Source organism: Asparagus officinalis, chromosome 10 (genome assembly GCF_001876935.1).
Source record: "Asparagus officinalis chromosome 10, Aspof.V1, whole genome shotgun sequence".
Taxonomy (NCBI): domain Eukaryota; kingdom Viridiplantae; phylum Streptophyta; class Magnoliopsida; order Asparagales; family Asparagaceae; genus Asparagus; species Asparagus officinalis.
In genome coordinates this window covers 11,672,860-11,689,276 of record NC_033803.1, presented here as the reverse complement: position 1 = coordinate 11,689,276, position 16,417 = coordinate 11,672,860, and the positions used below count along the sequence as shown (strand labels likewise).

The 16,417-nt window shown below is 37.2% G+C and overlaps 1 protein-coding gene across 1 annotated transcript in view; it reads left to right on the top strand.

Moving 5' to 3' along the window:
• Positions 1 to 6,362, top strand: part of LOC109826051 (5'-3' exonuclease) — a 7,791-nt gene extending 1,429 nt beyond the window's left edge. The window contains exons 3-7 of the mRNA XM_020392998.1: positions 3,157 to 3,391; positions 4,908 to 5,130; positions 5,286 to 5,402; positions 5,828 to 5,966; positions 6,044 to 6,362. Coding sequence (XP_020248587.1) covers positions 3,157 to 3,391; positions 4,908 to 5,130; positions 5,286 to 5,397 — 570 coding nt within the window. The 3' untranslated portion in view covers positions 5,398 to 5,402; positions 5,828 to 5,966; positions 6,044 to 6,362. The remainder of the gene's footprint in view (positions 1 to 3,156; positions 3,392 to 4,907; positions 5,131 to 5,285; positions 5,403 to 5,827; positions 5,967 to 6,043) is intronic.

The window sequence follows — 16,417 nt, the reverse complement described above, 5'->3', positions numbered from 1 at the left end:
CAATTCTTAGTTGGCATTAGCATGCCATTTGATGTGATCTGATAATATTTATTTGACCCCACATCACCTCCCTTGAGTCCCAAATTTAGACATTGTTTAGAGAATATAGTTTAGGACCTTGTTTGGTAACAGGAGTTAGCCAGTGTTAGTACATCAGCGTCTGCTAAATCTTGTCAAATAAAAATGGACGAGTAAATAATGATTTCTTTCATACCAGTAACGATGTAGACTGAAATTTTTGGCTTACAATTTGGAGAATAAAATAGAAATTATGATGATTAGATTAAAAAATTCGCATGATTTGGGAGCATATAAGTAAAATACCTTTGAAGACACACAGACATCACATAACATATATAAATATATGTATGCGGGTTTGGGCGTGCACGTGCATGCACATTTATATGTTTATCTATATGGCTATATGCACAATAAGAAAAAAAAATGATAGCTAATGGTATGTTTTTTATTAGAAGAAATATCCAAATTCAATGCAATTATTCATTTATTAGAAGAAATATCCAAATCTAATGCAATTATTTTCTTCCCTAGGATTGTTACTAGTTGGCGATGGATCAGTCATATTAGCAAGATGTCTTCTCTTGTTGAGTATGGGGTGGCAAAAACTCGAGAAAGGGCCAACGAAATTTACATGTTTCTATGTGTTAGCAAACTATTAGATATCCGTTAAACAAGTTGCATCTAATCAGTTTAAGTCTCATGGATTAAAAAAAAAGAAGGTGTTCACCTACAACTTAAGACAAATTAGTTGGACAAGAATGAGGGTTTTCCACAAAGCACTAGCGAAGTGTTCATGGAGTGATGGTCCAACATGTTTCAAACAAGGATACCGAGGGCATAAAAAAAGTGTTCTTGCTTTCTAGTGTGGCAATCTTTTGATTTATTATTTGCATATATACCCTTTACATTATCAATATTTGCTAAATAACCCTCCAAATCTTAATATTTGCAAAGCTACCCCTCAAATTAACAAACTAGGAAAAAAATGCCCTCCACTTATTGTTAGGGAATATACTCGATATATTCCATTTTAGTTCTGTTAAAACTTTTAAAATGACTAACTTACCCTTTTTAGTTAATTAATTCATAATTACAATCTTAAATATAAAAACCTCGATAATAGACCCTAGCATTCTTCTCTAACTACAGGTATGGTCCATTGATGATTTGTGATTTAGAGGTAGATAGATAACGATAGAGAACTAAACTTCTGATTTTCCCTCTATTCTCTCTCCATCCCCCCCACCCTCCACCCCCCCAAAAAAAGAAAAAAAAAGGAAAAAAAAAGACATAAGCATCTTCCATCGTTTCGTATTGAATCAAGGGCATGCATCAGCTGAGATCTATCTCTTCTGTTCAACCAAAAAACCCCCAATTTAGCAGCAACAGAAAATCCACAAAGAATTGACTTTGTTTCTTGGTCAATTGATTGAGTAAAAAGATGAATCATTAGGATTATTAAGCTCAGCCACTGCATGGGCTATGATGAAGATGAGAAGATCCTTTGCTATTAGATTTCGGGCATGGATTATGAAAGGTGACACCTCCCTCTCATATCATCGTTGTCACCATCCCACCATTGGGCAGTGTCGCCTTGCAGATAGTTCCCCATTCTCTCCCTGCTCTCCTTCCTCCCCTTCATTTGAATGCGACTTCATTGATGGAGGCGATGATGATGATGGTGGTGATAGCGGGTTGTCTGCACTGAGGTAGCTTGGTGAGCAGAGTAAGAAGTCCGGTCAGGAGACCTAGTCCGCAGTGTTGTCTTCTTCTTCATCTTGAACTAATTTGAGATGGGGATTTTCAATCAGGCTGAGCTTATTAGAGAAAGGGTAAAAGAGTAAACCCGTGGTTAAATTGTTTGATAAGTGATTGGAGGGTATTTTTTATCAATGTTGTTAATTTGAGGGGTAATTTTGCAATCATGAAGATTTGAGGGTAGTTTTGCAAATATCAATGACTTAAGGGGTAAATGTACAAATAACTTTTAAAGGAAGCATCAAGAAAAGCAATTCTTGTGGTTCTGAATAAAGAAAAGCAAGAGGATACACGTATATGCTAACAAGCTTACTATGGAATCTTCAAAACTAATTGTGGTCAGTCATGTTCGTTCTTGTATCATGCTAGGCCTAGATCAAACCCATTTTTATCCCACATCTCATGATATCTTTCATCTATTTTGATGCTTACACAATTTCACTCATGAAGAGGGATGATGTCCGCGCTTCTCACTTCTTAATTATTTTATGTAGGATTTATTAATGTCATGATACAATAATGGAGGTTAGCTATGAAGGTAACTGGCAAACATACCCAAAATTATCAAAGTAAAGAAGAGTGTACAGAAAGTTCGAGCTTAACCATGACCAGACAGATGCTTATGAGGTGCTCTTGTTTTCTATGTTTAACTCTTAAGGCTATTATTATGGAGGGGTGGAGAGACAAGTAGGTATTAGGAGTCTTGATAGTCAATAGTCAGTCCATGTGACAAGAAGGTTGAAGATTAACGTATTGCAAGATTTTTGGTCAAAATTATAATCACTCATGTTCAAACATGTAATGGTGAATGTTTAAATGTAAAGAATGTGATCGATTTTTTTCCCCAGAAGTTGCTTATTTCGTGTTTCACCTTCATTCTTTTGTGTCTCATTTAAGCAGAAATTTTGTTATTGTTTTGGAGCTACAACTAGGTAAAATGGCAGCATTAATGCATGCATCATCTCTTGTTTGCCCAACTAGATTATAGTTTTTTTTCCATTAAAGGCAACACGCAGCGAAAGATGTTGACCTAAACTGAGTTACTTATATTTGTTGTTGTATTATGTAACACGACAAAATTGTCTGTTACTCAGAGGGAATAGCACTCAAACGTGCTTTTCATGATGCTGAATATTTAAATGCCTATGAATTGCATACAATGTACGTATTAAATACTTTCTAATTGTTTACTTCACATAATTCCATTCTTTATATGCCTAGGAAGGGCAGTTTCTTGGTTAGGCTGAATTCTGGGCGACAAACTAACATCTATGAAGTGGATTCAAGTTTCAACATTAGATTTTCAGTTATAGATGTATGCAACTTGAAGGATCTCTGACTGCCAAAGGATGGAACTTAAACCATTCAGTAATGCAGGTAATTAAAGTCGATGGATATGAGGCAGATGATGTGGTGGCTACTCTTACAAATCAAGTTTTACAAATGGGATTCCAAGTTGTCATTGGCTCACCAGACAAAGATTTCAAGCAGCTTATATCAGAAGATGTGCAACTTGTTATGCCCATGCCTGAACTTGGGCGGTGGTCATTTTATACTTTGCGACATTACATTGCCCAATACAACTGTGATCCAAGCTCAGATCTCAGTCTCCGTGAGTATACATCTCCTACTTACTCCTTTTTTTTGCTTTTTTCTCTTCAGCATACATCCTTAATGGCTAAATCTTCAGCCTTTAATCTTTCTATGAGTATGCGAGACCTAAGCTTTAGCATAAATTATTGTGTACTCATTTTGCTCTAGCTTTACTAAGAAGTGGCAGTATGATAACATAATTTGCAAAAGGGTGCTCTTTTTAATCTCATCACTATATTGACACTACAAGAATTATTTCTGCTGCTGCTGATGTTATAGTTATTGTTATCCTATGAGAGTTTGTGTGTTATCGCTATCAACACCCTTGAATCCTATAAATACCATTACCATACATTTGATAAAAAGTATTTTGTGATGGAATTCATTATTACAAGGAAACTCGATGCCTTGTTTATGACACTTATTAGTTCATCTTTGGTTTCAAGGAGTAAATGAAAGAGGAGGATATTGAATCTTGTAGTGTAGATTGCTTATTTGAGAAGGTAAAAAAAAGGAGGGTTACTTCTTGCTTGTATGAGATTAAATTGTATGACCGCTTTCTACCTTCCAGCTTACTTTATAGGTCTTATCAGTAGAGTATTTCAACCAGCATTTTAAATGTCAAATAGAACGTTTAAATTACGTTGATGCTCCACAGCCGTTGTGAATCTCTCTTGAATCTCTTATGGAATCTTCAGCCTCATTTTAGAGGGAGAGCGACATGACTACAGTTCCAGTTGGCAACTGGATGTAATAGAGGCAGCTCTTCTGGTTCTTGCTGATCATTTAAGGGAAATCCTCTGCAGGTAAATACATTTTAAGAGGAAGTTTTAGTGTTGCAATTTGCAAAGAGTGCAGGTTGTCTTCTTTGAGATAAATATATTCCACTGCCCACAGCTACAGCTATGTACTGAAGTAGAAACAGTGTCCGTATCTATGTGAATCAGATAAACACCTAACAAATTGTGTAGGAAGCTGAAGTAGTAGAGATGAACTCTAGAATTAAACAATATGTGTATTTTTTAACTGAAACATTTCGTAGTCTTGAGCTGTTTTAACCAGATTAGTTTAGGGTCATTCATTATAAGAAAATTTTATTTTTTTCTGCATTCATTATAGCTTTCATGTAATTTTATCTCATTTGTATATGCATCATTCTGTTCAAGAACTGGGTATTTCATTCTTTTATTTGACATACTACCCATAGATGGCTAATTCATATTTTCCTCGTGTATTCCTTTACTGGTCTCAGTCTTATGGTTAAGAGGGGTTTGATCACATATGGATTAGTCCTCGACTTTAGCTTTTGCACCCTGTCGTACTTTATTTTCGTGATGCTTCAATTCAGCTGAAGTACCTGAGCTTAGGTTCCTATCCATCTGACACTAACGGATATCTGTATCTAAGATGCATATTTGGATTTTCTTTCATAGATTTGTACCCTTTAATCTCCTTCCACTAAAAATGAACCGACTTGACAGCTCCATTTTGATTTGATATCATTGCATTAGTAACCTCATTGCAATATCTTCTAGGGTGCCTCATGGGCGATGAAGTTGATGGTGTTCCTGGACTTCAGCACTTGGCTCCTGGATTTGGTCGTAAGACAGCAATGAAGCTCTTAAAAAAGCATGGTTCTCTAGAAAACTTGCTCAATGCAGCTGCTGTCAGAACAGTGGGCAAACCCTATGCACAGGATGCTCTCACCAAATATGCTGATTATTTGCGGAAAAACTATGAGGTGCTTAGTCTGAGGAGGTAATCTCGTCATTTGAGCATGTAAAAGATTTATTTTATCAAAAGTTCCTTTATTTAGACATTTCTATTAGATGAAATCAGTTCATGGCTGATGCCCTTGGGTGACAATCTTTCTGCGGTATGGTGTTTAATGCCAGAAACTATCTGTTCCACAGGGATGCTAATGTTCATCTTGAGGAAGAATGGTTATCAGCAAGGGACGCATGCAACGACTCTGCTGTATTGTCGAGTTTTATGAAGAAGTTGTATGAACGCCAGAAGCTATAAAGCAGGTACGTGCTTTTTTCTTAAAGGTCATCTCCACCTTAGTAAGTGCTTTGAAAATTATTAGAGCATAGGTTTTGGCCTTGGGTTATGATTATAATTAAATTTATCTGTCCGTATTCCTTCATTTTTTTCGCATCCTTCATTTTTTTTCGCATTATTTGTTTACTTAAAAATATCTTTGCTTTTGTATTTTGTGTGGCACATACAATTCTCCCATAAGTATGCGGACTATAAAATCTGGATGTAGATGTATGGCCAGCTCATTACCAACTTCTTAGGTTGTCAATGTTCTTCTCCAGTGTGAGAAGATAACCATTTACTTTATCACATAGAAGCAATTTCTGTGCACATTATGTTTTCTAACTTGATTAGACGTACGAGTCAATGTGATTGATATCTAACTTGGTCATAAATGTTTGATATGAACTAGTCAATGGAGAAGCTGTTGAAAGAAGAGTGCCATAGAGAGCTTTAATCGTTTATATGGAGAAGGCAAATGTTCGAGCGAGTATCTCAAACCAGTCACTATCTCTTTTGCCGATGACAATATCGCCAATTTTGCAAAAATGGTACGTATATCTTAACTTTATTCCTGTCTAGTTCTCGTTACCCTCCCTAATTTTATCTTTTGATAAAATCGCATCAGATATAACACACCGCTGGCCTAGCTAACCTTCTGAAGTGCAATCCAAAGGCTGTTAGTTCCTTGCAGAAAATATGTACCCCAGAGGCTGGCTCTTGCTATGTTTTTATTTGACAGTGGGTGTAAAAAAGCTTCTTGTGCACATAATTTTATATCAACTGATGCCAGTAGTAAAATTTTTTGGATAGAACATAAAATATCATGTTTGCATAATGCATGCTAATTTATTTTTCTGGAAAGTTTGAAGTATACGGTAAAAAACTTCCCTTCATCTGAGAGATTTCCAAGCCCTACATTTTGTGATCTAAGCATCTAACGTGTTATTGATTTGTTTCAGGTTTGAGTCGGCCTCATTTGAGCCTGGCTAACAAAAGTGCTTGTTTTTTGTTTAGTCTGTAAATCTTTATCTTGATTTATTTTCTTGTCTTTTGTTTAGTTTGTAAATATTTATCTGAATTTATCTAACTTTTATGTTAGCATGTCTACTTTTCTCTAAATTTATTTATCTTTATTTTAGAGTTTTTCAGCTATATACTCCAAATCATCCATATTTATTAAATTACTCCCATAATCTTGATGTTTATTATAACTAGCATTAGCATGCGTGCATATGCATGTGTAACATGCGCAAAACTTTTTCATATCTCAAAAAATGCATCATAGATTCAATTATAATTATAATGTGATATCCTAAATCTTAGAAAGCTATATAGGGAAAACTGAGGTTTATAACATCTCTTAATATCATTTGTATATGTTTTATTTCTTTTATTGTAGAATAAAATGCATGTGCCTAATGCACAAAACTTATAATTAAAAAACTATTTTATACTTTATATTCTTTGGCTTTTTAGCTATACATATTATTGTTTTTGCTAATAGAAACTTTAATTTATATTTCTTTTAGGATCTAAAAAATATTAGATATGTAGTTATGAGAGTATGGTATGGAATATTCTAGAAAACCAAAAAAAGAGGGAGAAGAAAGACAAAATGTTTGTGATATATGGAATAATCTAGAAAACAAAAGAGTGAAGACTCTCTTATTGCCCTTGCAAGTATGGTAGAAGGTGAGAATATGTCCACCACTCATCCAAATTTTGTATTATCCCCATGTTGGAGATTTGTGTGTTTTTCTCTCGAGGCGCTACATTTTGAAAAGTTAAAAGATTTGGGGGTTATTTTGCCCCAAAAAACCTTTATTTTTATCTATCTAACTTTACACATGACACATGTATTATAAAAAAAAAGAAAAAGAAAAAGAAAAACCTGTCTGGTTTTCTATAAATTTGTCTATCTTCTATTTTAAGATGGTCGTTGTTTCTTTAAATTTCAGTCCTCATTGTCTTAACCCTCACACTTTTCAAACGAACCATTTAATTATCACTCACCTCCACAGTAATAAATGTTAGAAAGCGCACATGCGTAGCATCTATCACAATCTGACAATTAATGGCACAATCCAACCGCACAACCCCAAGGAACCAAACCCAGTAGCCACACGCCCTCAACCCTTACCCCCACCGGCGTAAATCCTAACAGCCATCACAAAAAAAGTGGTAACGCCCTCACTAGAAGCCCTTCCACTGTCTCAACATTCATGCAGTCCTACTCGAAACCTCACACTTCCCTCCATTTTATACCCCAAGCCTCCCCCTCCCCCTAGCCCACCACCCAATCAACAAACTAATAACTGGCCTCCATCTCCACCCCTTCAAACCCTAGCCACCTCCTCCCCCCCCTCTCCCCTCCCCTCCTACCAACCGCCCGCCGCCGTCTTCCTTCGGTCTTCTGACCTCTGGACCGAGGCAAAGGTCACCTCGCCATGGGGGCGACGTACACAAGGTCAAGCTCATAACTCCCCACTGGCTACCAAGGAGGTACGATGCCCGGCGACTCGTACATCCTCGAGGCGCGGCGGCGAGGCAGAGCCGGGTATTCCACCTGCAACGTACTCGTGGCGCGGCTAAAGGCAGCGCAAGTGCCTCGTCCTGTGCGCGGGGAAGGTGGTGGAGGGAAAGGTGGACCAGTCGGATCAGAGCTACCTTGATGATGATATGATCGACCGGGGGTTTGTGCTCACTTGCGTCGCCTGTCCTCGGTCCGATGTTGTGATCGAGACTCACAAGGAGGAGGATCTGTTTTAGATAATATAATTGGACAAACGCATTGGTGCATTGATCGATCGTGTGCTGCTGTTGTTGTGGTATATTATCTCTCATTGTTGTGTGTACTCTTCTACGAACTATGTATGTAGACGTGGAGAGAGAAGAAGAATAAACTCTTCTACGAACTATATATGTATGTAGACGTGGAGAGAGAAGAAGAATAAAGGGGTCGATGTTTAGGAAATTAATGTGTGATCTGTGCCAAATAAGTTTAATAAGCGCAGGCTTTTTTCATTTTTTGACTAGTCAACCTTGGGAGAGGTATGGTAGACGAAGTTGGACTTAAAATACTTTCACTGGTAGAAAAACGAGCAACCTAGACGGAAATTTCCGTCTAGGTTGATCCAAATCCCGTCTAGGTTAGTTCAAACGAGCAACCTAGACGGAAATTTCCGTCTAGGTTGATCCAAATCCCGTCTAGGTTAGTTCAACTAGACGAAATTCCGTCTAGTTAGGAAATTTCCGTCTAGGTTGATCCAAATCCCGTCTAGGTTAGTTCAACTAGACGAAATTCCGTCTAGTTAGGTCAGTTTATTTTGCTTCCGTCTAGATTGAATCAAACTAGACGGAATTCCGTCTAGGTTGATCAATATAGACGGAAATCAACCTAGACGGAAGTAAGAATTCCGTCTAGTCTGCCAGATTAGACGGAATTCCGTCTAGGTTGATTATGACAACCTAGACGGAATTCTGTCTAGGTTGGTTGACTCAACCTAGACAGAATTCCAACCTAGACAGAATTCCGTCTAGGTTGCTTTTTTTTTCCAACAAAAAAAATTAATTACAATTTGTATTTTCTTGTACAATTACATTAATATATGAATACATCCAGAAAATACTATACACATGAATACATCCAACCATCCAATTATAATCAAAATTCATAACAATTTCATTCAAAACCAAATATAACCAAATCCAACACATTGCACAAATCCAACCATCCACTTTAATATATACATCAACCAGTTCCGTCTAATATATACATCCAACATCATATATACTAACAATGCACATGACTAAGATAGGATACACGACATGAATAAATGTAGTGTTATAACAAATAAAACTGTTTATTGCATTAAAAATAAAAAAACCTCATCTATCGTCGTCGGCGGGGGTATCTCTATCCCGATTACAAGAACGAGTGCTGCTCCCTCTAATATCTCCACTCTGAATGTTCAATTGAATAATCATTATGTGGTGTTTGATAACATATTAAATAAAAATAACTTTATAAATATAAGAAAAAATAAGGTACCTGAGCACTGCTCTGTCTAGCGTTAGAATTATCGCCAATCGAGCTAATGATCCGTATGATACCACCATATGCGCTATAAGAAATCGCACCGCCTAAATATTATATAATATACCCCATGAGATCGTCCATCGAGTTCACCGTCAGCGCAACTCTAGTCATCTCATTAGTCACCTGAATATGCAGCTCCGGGTCAATTTTGTCAATCAGATACGCAGAGATACGTGCAACAAATGGCATAGCCTGGAAACTGCTTGTGGCTGCTCTCATTGATGTAGATGGCGTGAAGGATGCTATGGATGATCTCATGCTTATGCCGGGTGAAGCTCCGACACCATGCAGAGGATATCTTCCTCTCCTATTATTAGGGAGAAATAAATATTAAACTTTGCTCTCAAATTCAATAATGGTAAACAAATATAAATAGTATGTAGTATTCAAATTGATTCGATTTTTTACCATCCATACCTGTTATGACCCATCAGGTTCTGTGTGAGATTGATGTTCTCCTCTGCAGAAAGCATGTGAGGGTCCGGCTCGGTTTGTTCCTCCTCATGTGAAATGTACACAGATGCAGCCTCCTTGGTTGCAGCCTCAAATCCCTCCTAAAGCACAAATCTATAGTTAATTCAAGGTAAAGACCATATTATTTGTGTTCTTGTTTCCTCGTAATGTTAACAACAAAATAGAATTAATAATACTACTCAAGATATGTATAAGTCTCACCACCAACTCGAGATTAGCCTTGATCTTATCCCGATTCTTCTCATCACCCCTATATCTATCACGAAAAGTACCATACGCCGCTTTTACCCTCAAGTGTATTGGCATTAATGATTTTCCCTGTCATATTATAAATTATGAGATTTCATAATCATACTAAGCATTAAGATCTTTTAAAGCTTTACATGATATATACCATATCCTGACAATAAACATCATCCAGATTGGCATAGGAGTGTGAGCCAAGTGGTGGTCATGCAGCTTCTTTCTTCTATTTTTTGACCCCTTCGTGGCTTTATTCTGTAAATATGCAATAAAATAATTTCTTAAAATTATAAAGTAATTTTTATGAAACTAACATTGGCGGCATCGCTGTCCCAATACACAAGGAGAGCCGTGAAATAAATCTCGTCAACTCGGTCATCGAGGTTTAAAAACCTCTGCCAGTCCTCCTCATATCTGTCACATGTTTCATGTTTGATCTCATGCCTCCATTGTTTGAGGACTGCTTCAACCTTGACATTAAACACATAATTCCAAGCCCCCTCAAAGTCCTCAAGGCAGAAGCAGTCCTGTAGATTTACATACACATTTAGTAAGGATAATTTAATATCAATTACTAATTATTAATAAATAAAAATCTAAAACAATATGCACTTACCATAAGCTCAGTCCATATCGCCTTGTATGCGGTCCATGGTAATTCTCAAAAATAAAAATAAGGGTTGATAATGTTCGCTCTAGGCACGAGAATCCCAATATATGCATTCAATCGGGTCGACCAAGGACCAATGGGCAAATTAGAACTATTCCACCGAATTAACGTCCTCATTCCTCTTGGCGATTGTTTAGATTCAGGTTTACCTCCGTCACGTCTGTTCTCTACGCGATCTCGCTTAGCACCTACAATAATAACATGATAACCTATCATATAATATATAAATGTGAAAATTAAAAGTATTTATACAATTTATCATTTGTTATCCCTCTTTCTTTTGCTACGAGTGCATCAGCTTTCCTAGTCTCCAACATAGGAAGCATTTCCTCTAACTTTCCTTTCCTAGTCTCCAACATAGGAAGCATTTCCTCTAACTTTCTCGCAGCACGTGGGTGGTACTTCCTTGAATCAGCCTTGGACTTATGAGAGTCCGGATTCCTCTAACTTTCTCGCAGCACGTGGGTGGTACTTCCTTGAATCAGCCTTGGACTTATGAGAGTCCGGAGGTAAGGGTAAACTGAGATAGTCCTGTGTCTTCGGCCGTAAGTCAGTATGGAATATATATGATGGATATGTCGGGGTCCAAGAAGCACCTACATAAGAAAGGAGAATCATTAATATGAAATTTTAATTGACCATTATCAATTATTAAATATTGAATACCTACGTCGGGGGATGGTTCTGGTGCTGCATCAGAGGGGCCTGGTGATGAATATCCCGCATCTGCAACAAATGAACACTATGAGCTAGATAACTAAAAATTTATAAAATATATTAAAATATTAATTAATTTTTATACCTGCATCCGGAGATGGTAGTGTATCATCAGCACCACTACCTAGGGTGATACTCCGTGATCGGTCACTCTCCGGGTCAAAGAGCCTCCTCACCCTCCTCATATGCAAATTTAATAATGACAATTGTTAAAAAAAATTGTATACATGCTCATGAGATATGTTATTATGAAATGCATTATTGTTTTTATTATGATAAACTAAAAATCGATAATGTGGTATAACATATATAGTTCATACCTACATCTAGCGTCATTCTGTGTGTAAGAGAATTCTTGTCAAACATCATCAGATGACCCAATTGGTTCACTATAATTATCTTCACTTTCTTCAATATTTTTTCATTGTTATTAGGAAGAACAACAGATCTTGGCTCCTTGTACAAAACCACCCAATCAGACATGACATTCGGATCTTTCACAAAGAAGCACTGATTAGTTTGTTCTACGAAAATAAATTTCTCATCCGTATATACTTCTCGGTAAAGATTGACTAGTGTAAATCCATAATGATCATTTTGCTTTTTAGCAGGACACCACCGAACCTTGAACATCATGTAAGTACATTGTTTTGGTTTACCAAACACGGTTATTACCTCAACAATATCTTCTAATTGGCCATAATATAGTATGTCAGCTAGAATTGGATTCTGATCTCTTATACTTGAAAAACATTCTTGAACAAACAAGCCCATGACCCCACTGTTCTGGGTTACCCTCCTATCATCGGTCTCTAGCGTTCGAAATTTATATCCATTGACCAAATGCTCATTATAACGTCTCACTTCGTGATAAGGACGTTGTGCATGGATAATAATTTCATCTGGTAATGTAGTACCATCAAGAAGTGATTTTTCAACCTAAGACAAACAATTTGAGAATATTTAGGTAATGTTATATTATGAACATTCAATAATTAATTATAAAACACTTATATCAATTCTTAACCAATCAGAAAATTCTTTCTTATGTCTTTTCTGAATATTGTGCGCTGCATTCCTACCGGTTGTTTTATTCTTAAGCTTCTCCAGATGTCGCCTATATAAACAATATATAAGTTTGTATTGATAAACTATATGTAAAATGAATATTTCTCATCTATATTACTGGTTTTATTTGTTACCTTCGATAGTCTTCGAACATATCAAGGTTTTCCAACACATATGCATTAATTTGATCTAAGAGAGATCTCGGGTATTTTTCACGCTTCCTCTCCTTATCAGGTGCTTGAGATGTGGTTTTCTTCTTGCGTATGTAATATGATGCAAACACAAAGCATTCGTTAGCCACGTATCCTTCAGCTATCGAGCCCTCGGGACGAGCTCGATTGCGAACATTGTGTTTCATGCAGCCCAAGTATCTTAGAATCATAAAAGTTAATTATTAGCATGATAATTTTAAAACCCCATATACAATTAATAAATATAAGAAAAATCGCAAATTACCTTTCAATCGGATACATCTAACGATAAGTAACAGGACCGGCGATTCTAGCCTCTCTTGCAATATGCTGGGTAAGATGGACCATAATTGTAAAAAATAAAGGAGGGAATATTACTTCCATATTGCATAGATTAACTCAGACATCGGCTTCAAGTTTTTTAAATTCATCTACATCTATGACTTTAGAGTATAATTTTCTAAAAAATCCACATTACTCAATAATAATCTTCGACGCTTCTTTCTCCATATTGTTATGGATTGCAACAGGGAGCAATTGATGGAGTAGAACGTGATAATCATGTGTCTTCAGACCTAAGAGTTTTCTCTCTTGCACCTGGACATTATTTGAAATGTTAGCAGAGTAACCATCCGGCGACTTTACCGATTTAATAATTTCACAAACTCGTTGCATCTGCTCATTTGACATTGTAACACGAAACGGAGGCAACTTTATTTTTTTAAGGCCAACGTCTTGAGCTTGCAAATCATTTCGGATATTCAAAGCAGTCAGATCTTGGCGCGCCCGTAGGTCATCCTTCGACTTGTTTGCATCTTGTAGGAGAGTTGATACTATGTTATCACATATATTTTTCTCAATATGCATGACATCTAAGTTGTGTTGGATTTTAAGATTTTGCCAGTAAGGTAGCTGAAAGAAGATACTAAATTTAGTCCATCCTCTAGGTAATTTTTGGGCTTCGTCCTCAACTTGCATTTTACGGACCTTTCGCTTACGTTTCAATAGCTTTTTTGACTTTAAGTAATCTCTTACTCCGAGCGTGTTAAATTTAGAATATCGATTTTTTCCAAACACAACTTTTGGAAACCCCTCAAGTAATTTTACGATCTCATTACCTGTCAGTTGACGCGGCTTCATTCTTTTCTCAACCGTGCCATCAAACTTATCTGATAATTTCCTGTACTTATGACTCAAGGGCAACCACCTTCGATTAAACCAATAACAACTCTTTCGGCTATATGGTAATTGAATAACTTCAAATTCCAGACCACATACAGGACAAGCACACTTGCCCTTCGTAGAGTACCCGGACAGATTAGCATAAGCTGAAAAATCATTAATCGTCCATAATATAATAGCACGCAATCTAAATGACTCTTTTAAATGGGCATTATATGCTAAAATACCCTCAGACCATAATTATTTCAGCTCATTAATTAGAGGCTCTAAGTAGACATCAATATCATTTCCCGGTGCATGCTTACCGGGTATTAGTAATGAAAGTATCATAAACGGTTGTTTCATACAAAGCAATGGAGGTAAATTATATGACATTAATACAACTGGCCACATAGACCAGCCAAAGCTCATTACCCCAAACGGATTGAATCCGTCGCTTGATAGACCTAGTCTTATATTTCTGCAATCTTCGGCAAAACGAGGATAAATTTTATGAACATGCTTCCAAGCTAAAGCATCAACAAGATGTCTCAATTTACCATCGTCTACTCGATCTTCCTTGTGCCACCTCATATTCTTTGTTGTTTGCTTGTTCATGTACAATCTTCGCAATCTAGGAGCCAATAGAAAATGTCGAAGCACCTTGGCTAGAATTTTCTTGTGTGTTATCCCCGTCTCCGTTGTAATCCTTGTTGAAGAATTTGTGCGCCGCTTCCACCTAGAAACTCCACATGTCGGACACTCTTGAAGGTCTTTATTAGCTTTATGGTACAAAATACAATCATTCAGACATGCATTAATCTTATTATAATCAAGACCCAGAGCGGAGACAATCTTCTTAGCTTGATAAGTTGTTTGGGGTATGCTATTCTCTCCTCCAGGAATTATAGTCCGAAGCAAATCAAGAAGCATTTCAAAATAATTGTCTTACATACCACTAAGTGTCTTAATATGTAGGAGTTTAAGCATAAATAAAAATCTGGAGTACTCGGTACATCCCTCATATAAGTCATTTTCACTATCTTCTAGTAGCTCCATTATTCGCTTTATTTCTGCGGAGGAATACATATCATTGTAGGCTGTCGAAAAATCACAATAGATAGCTGATCCCCATCAAGCTTCAACAAACAAAAGCTACAAACAGATGACTTTTCCAACAACACTTCTGACAACTGATGAAAACTCTATTCGGTAGCCTTCATAACCAACTGTGAGAGTTACAATCTGACGACTTTCACACCCCATAACAAGCAAAGATCAATGAGCAGTAGCCTTTGCAATGTTGTAATGAACGAGGTTACAAGCCAACAACCTCTCCCAAACGCAGAGTTCACCTCTGCGTTTCCCAAACTCAAAACGCACACGAACTGTGCGTTCGCCAGTGGACATTCAACTATACAACGCAGAGTTAAAACACAAAACGCACAGACTGTACGTTCTTCAGCAAACACTCAACCCTACGTCTCAAAGTCAAGACGCAGAGCTGAGATTCAGCACACAAGCGGCATGTGCGCATGCGGCCTGTGCGTTTCAAATCTCTAGCAGAGATTTAACTCTGCGTCTCAAGCCTTAGGCGCAGAGTTAAGGCCCAGAACGCCAAGTTAGGCGTTTGACTTGTTCAAACACAAGTTGAACGGCCTAACAACCGTTTATCCCATGTTCTGAGGGATTCTCGCCCACTTAGGAGTGGATTTAGGGGTTGGTTACACCCCTTATCCCCATCCCATGTTCTGAGGGATTCTCGCCCACTTAGGAGTGGATTTAGGGGTTGGTTACACCCCTTATCCCCCTATAAATAACCACATTACTCAACTGAGTAAGGGTGAATCGGTTTTGGCAGCTAAACCGCAGAGGGTTGAAGATTTTGAGATCGAAACCGCATAAGGTTGGGAGGAGAGGGCAAATTTTCTGAAGATCAAGGAACTGCTGAACAGTTAGTCAATCAAATCTTAGAGAATCCCTTCACCGACGGCAGATCTACTTGGTTATTAACCGAATTTTTGGTTCTAACAACTCTGTTACAGAGTTTCAACTCGCTCTGAGTTCTAAAACTCGTTAAGAGTTCTTAATTAAAACTTGTAACGCAAGTTAATTACATTAATCGATTATTCGGTTTTTAACAACTCTTTTCAGAGTTTTCAACTCGTTCTGAGTTTCTTGAACTTGTTAAGAGTTCTAAACCGAATTCATCATACAAGTCAATCGTTCTCGTGAGATAGTACGGTCAGATCGTCAACGGAGAGCAAATTCGACGCAAGCATTCGAAGGAGGCACTCCATCGCTACCAAGAAGAACCCAGAATTAAACAAAGGGAAGAATCAAATTCATTCTTCTCTCTTTTGTAATCGGAATCCA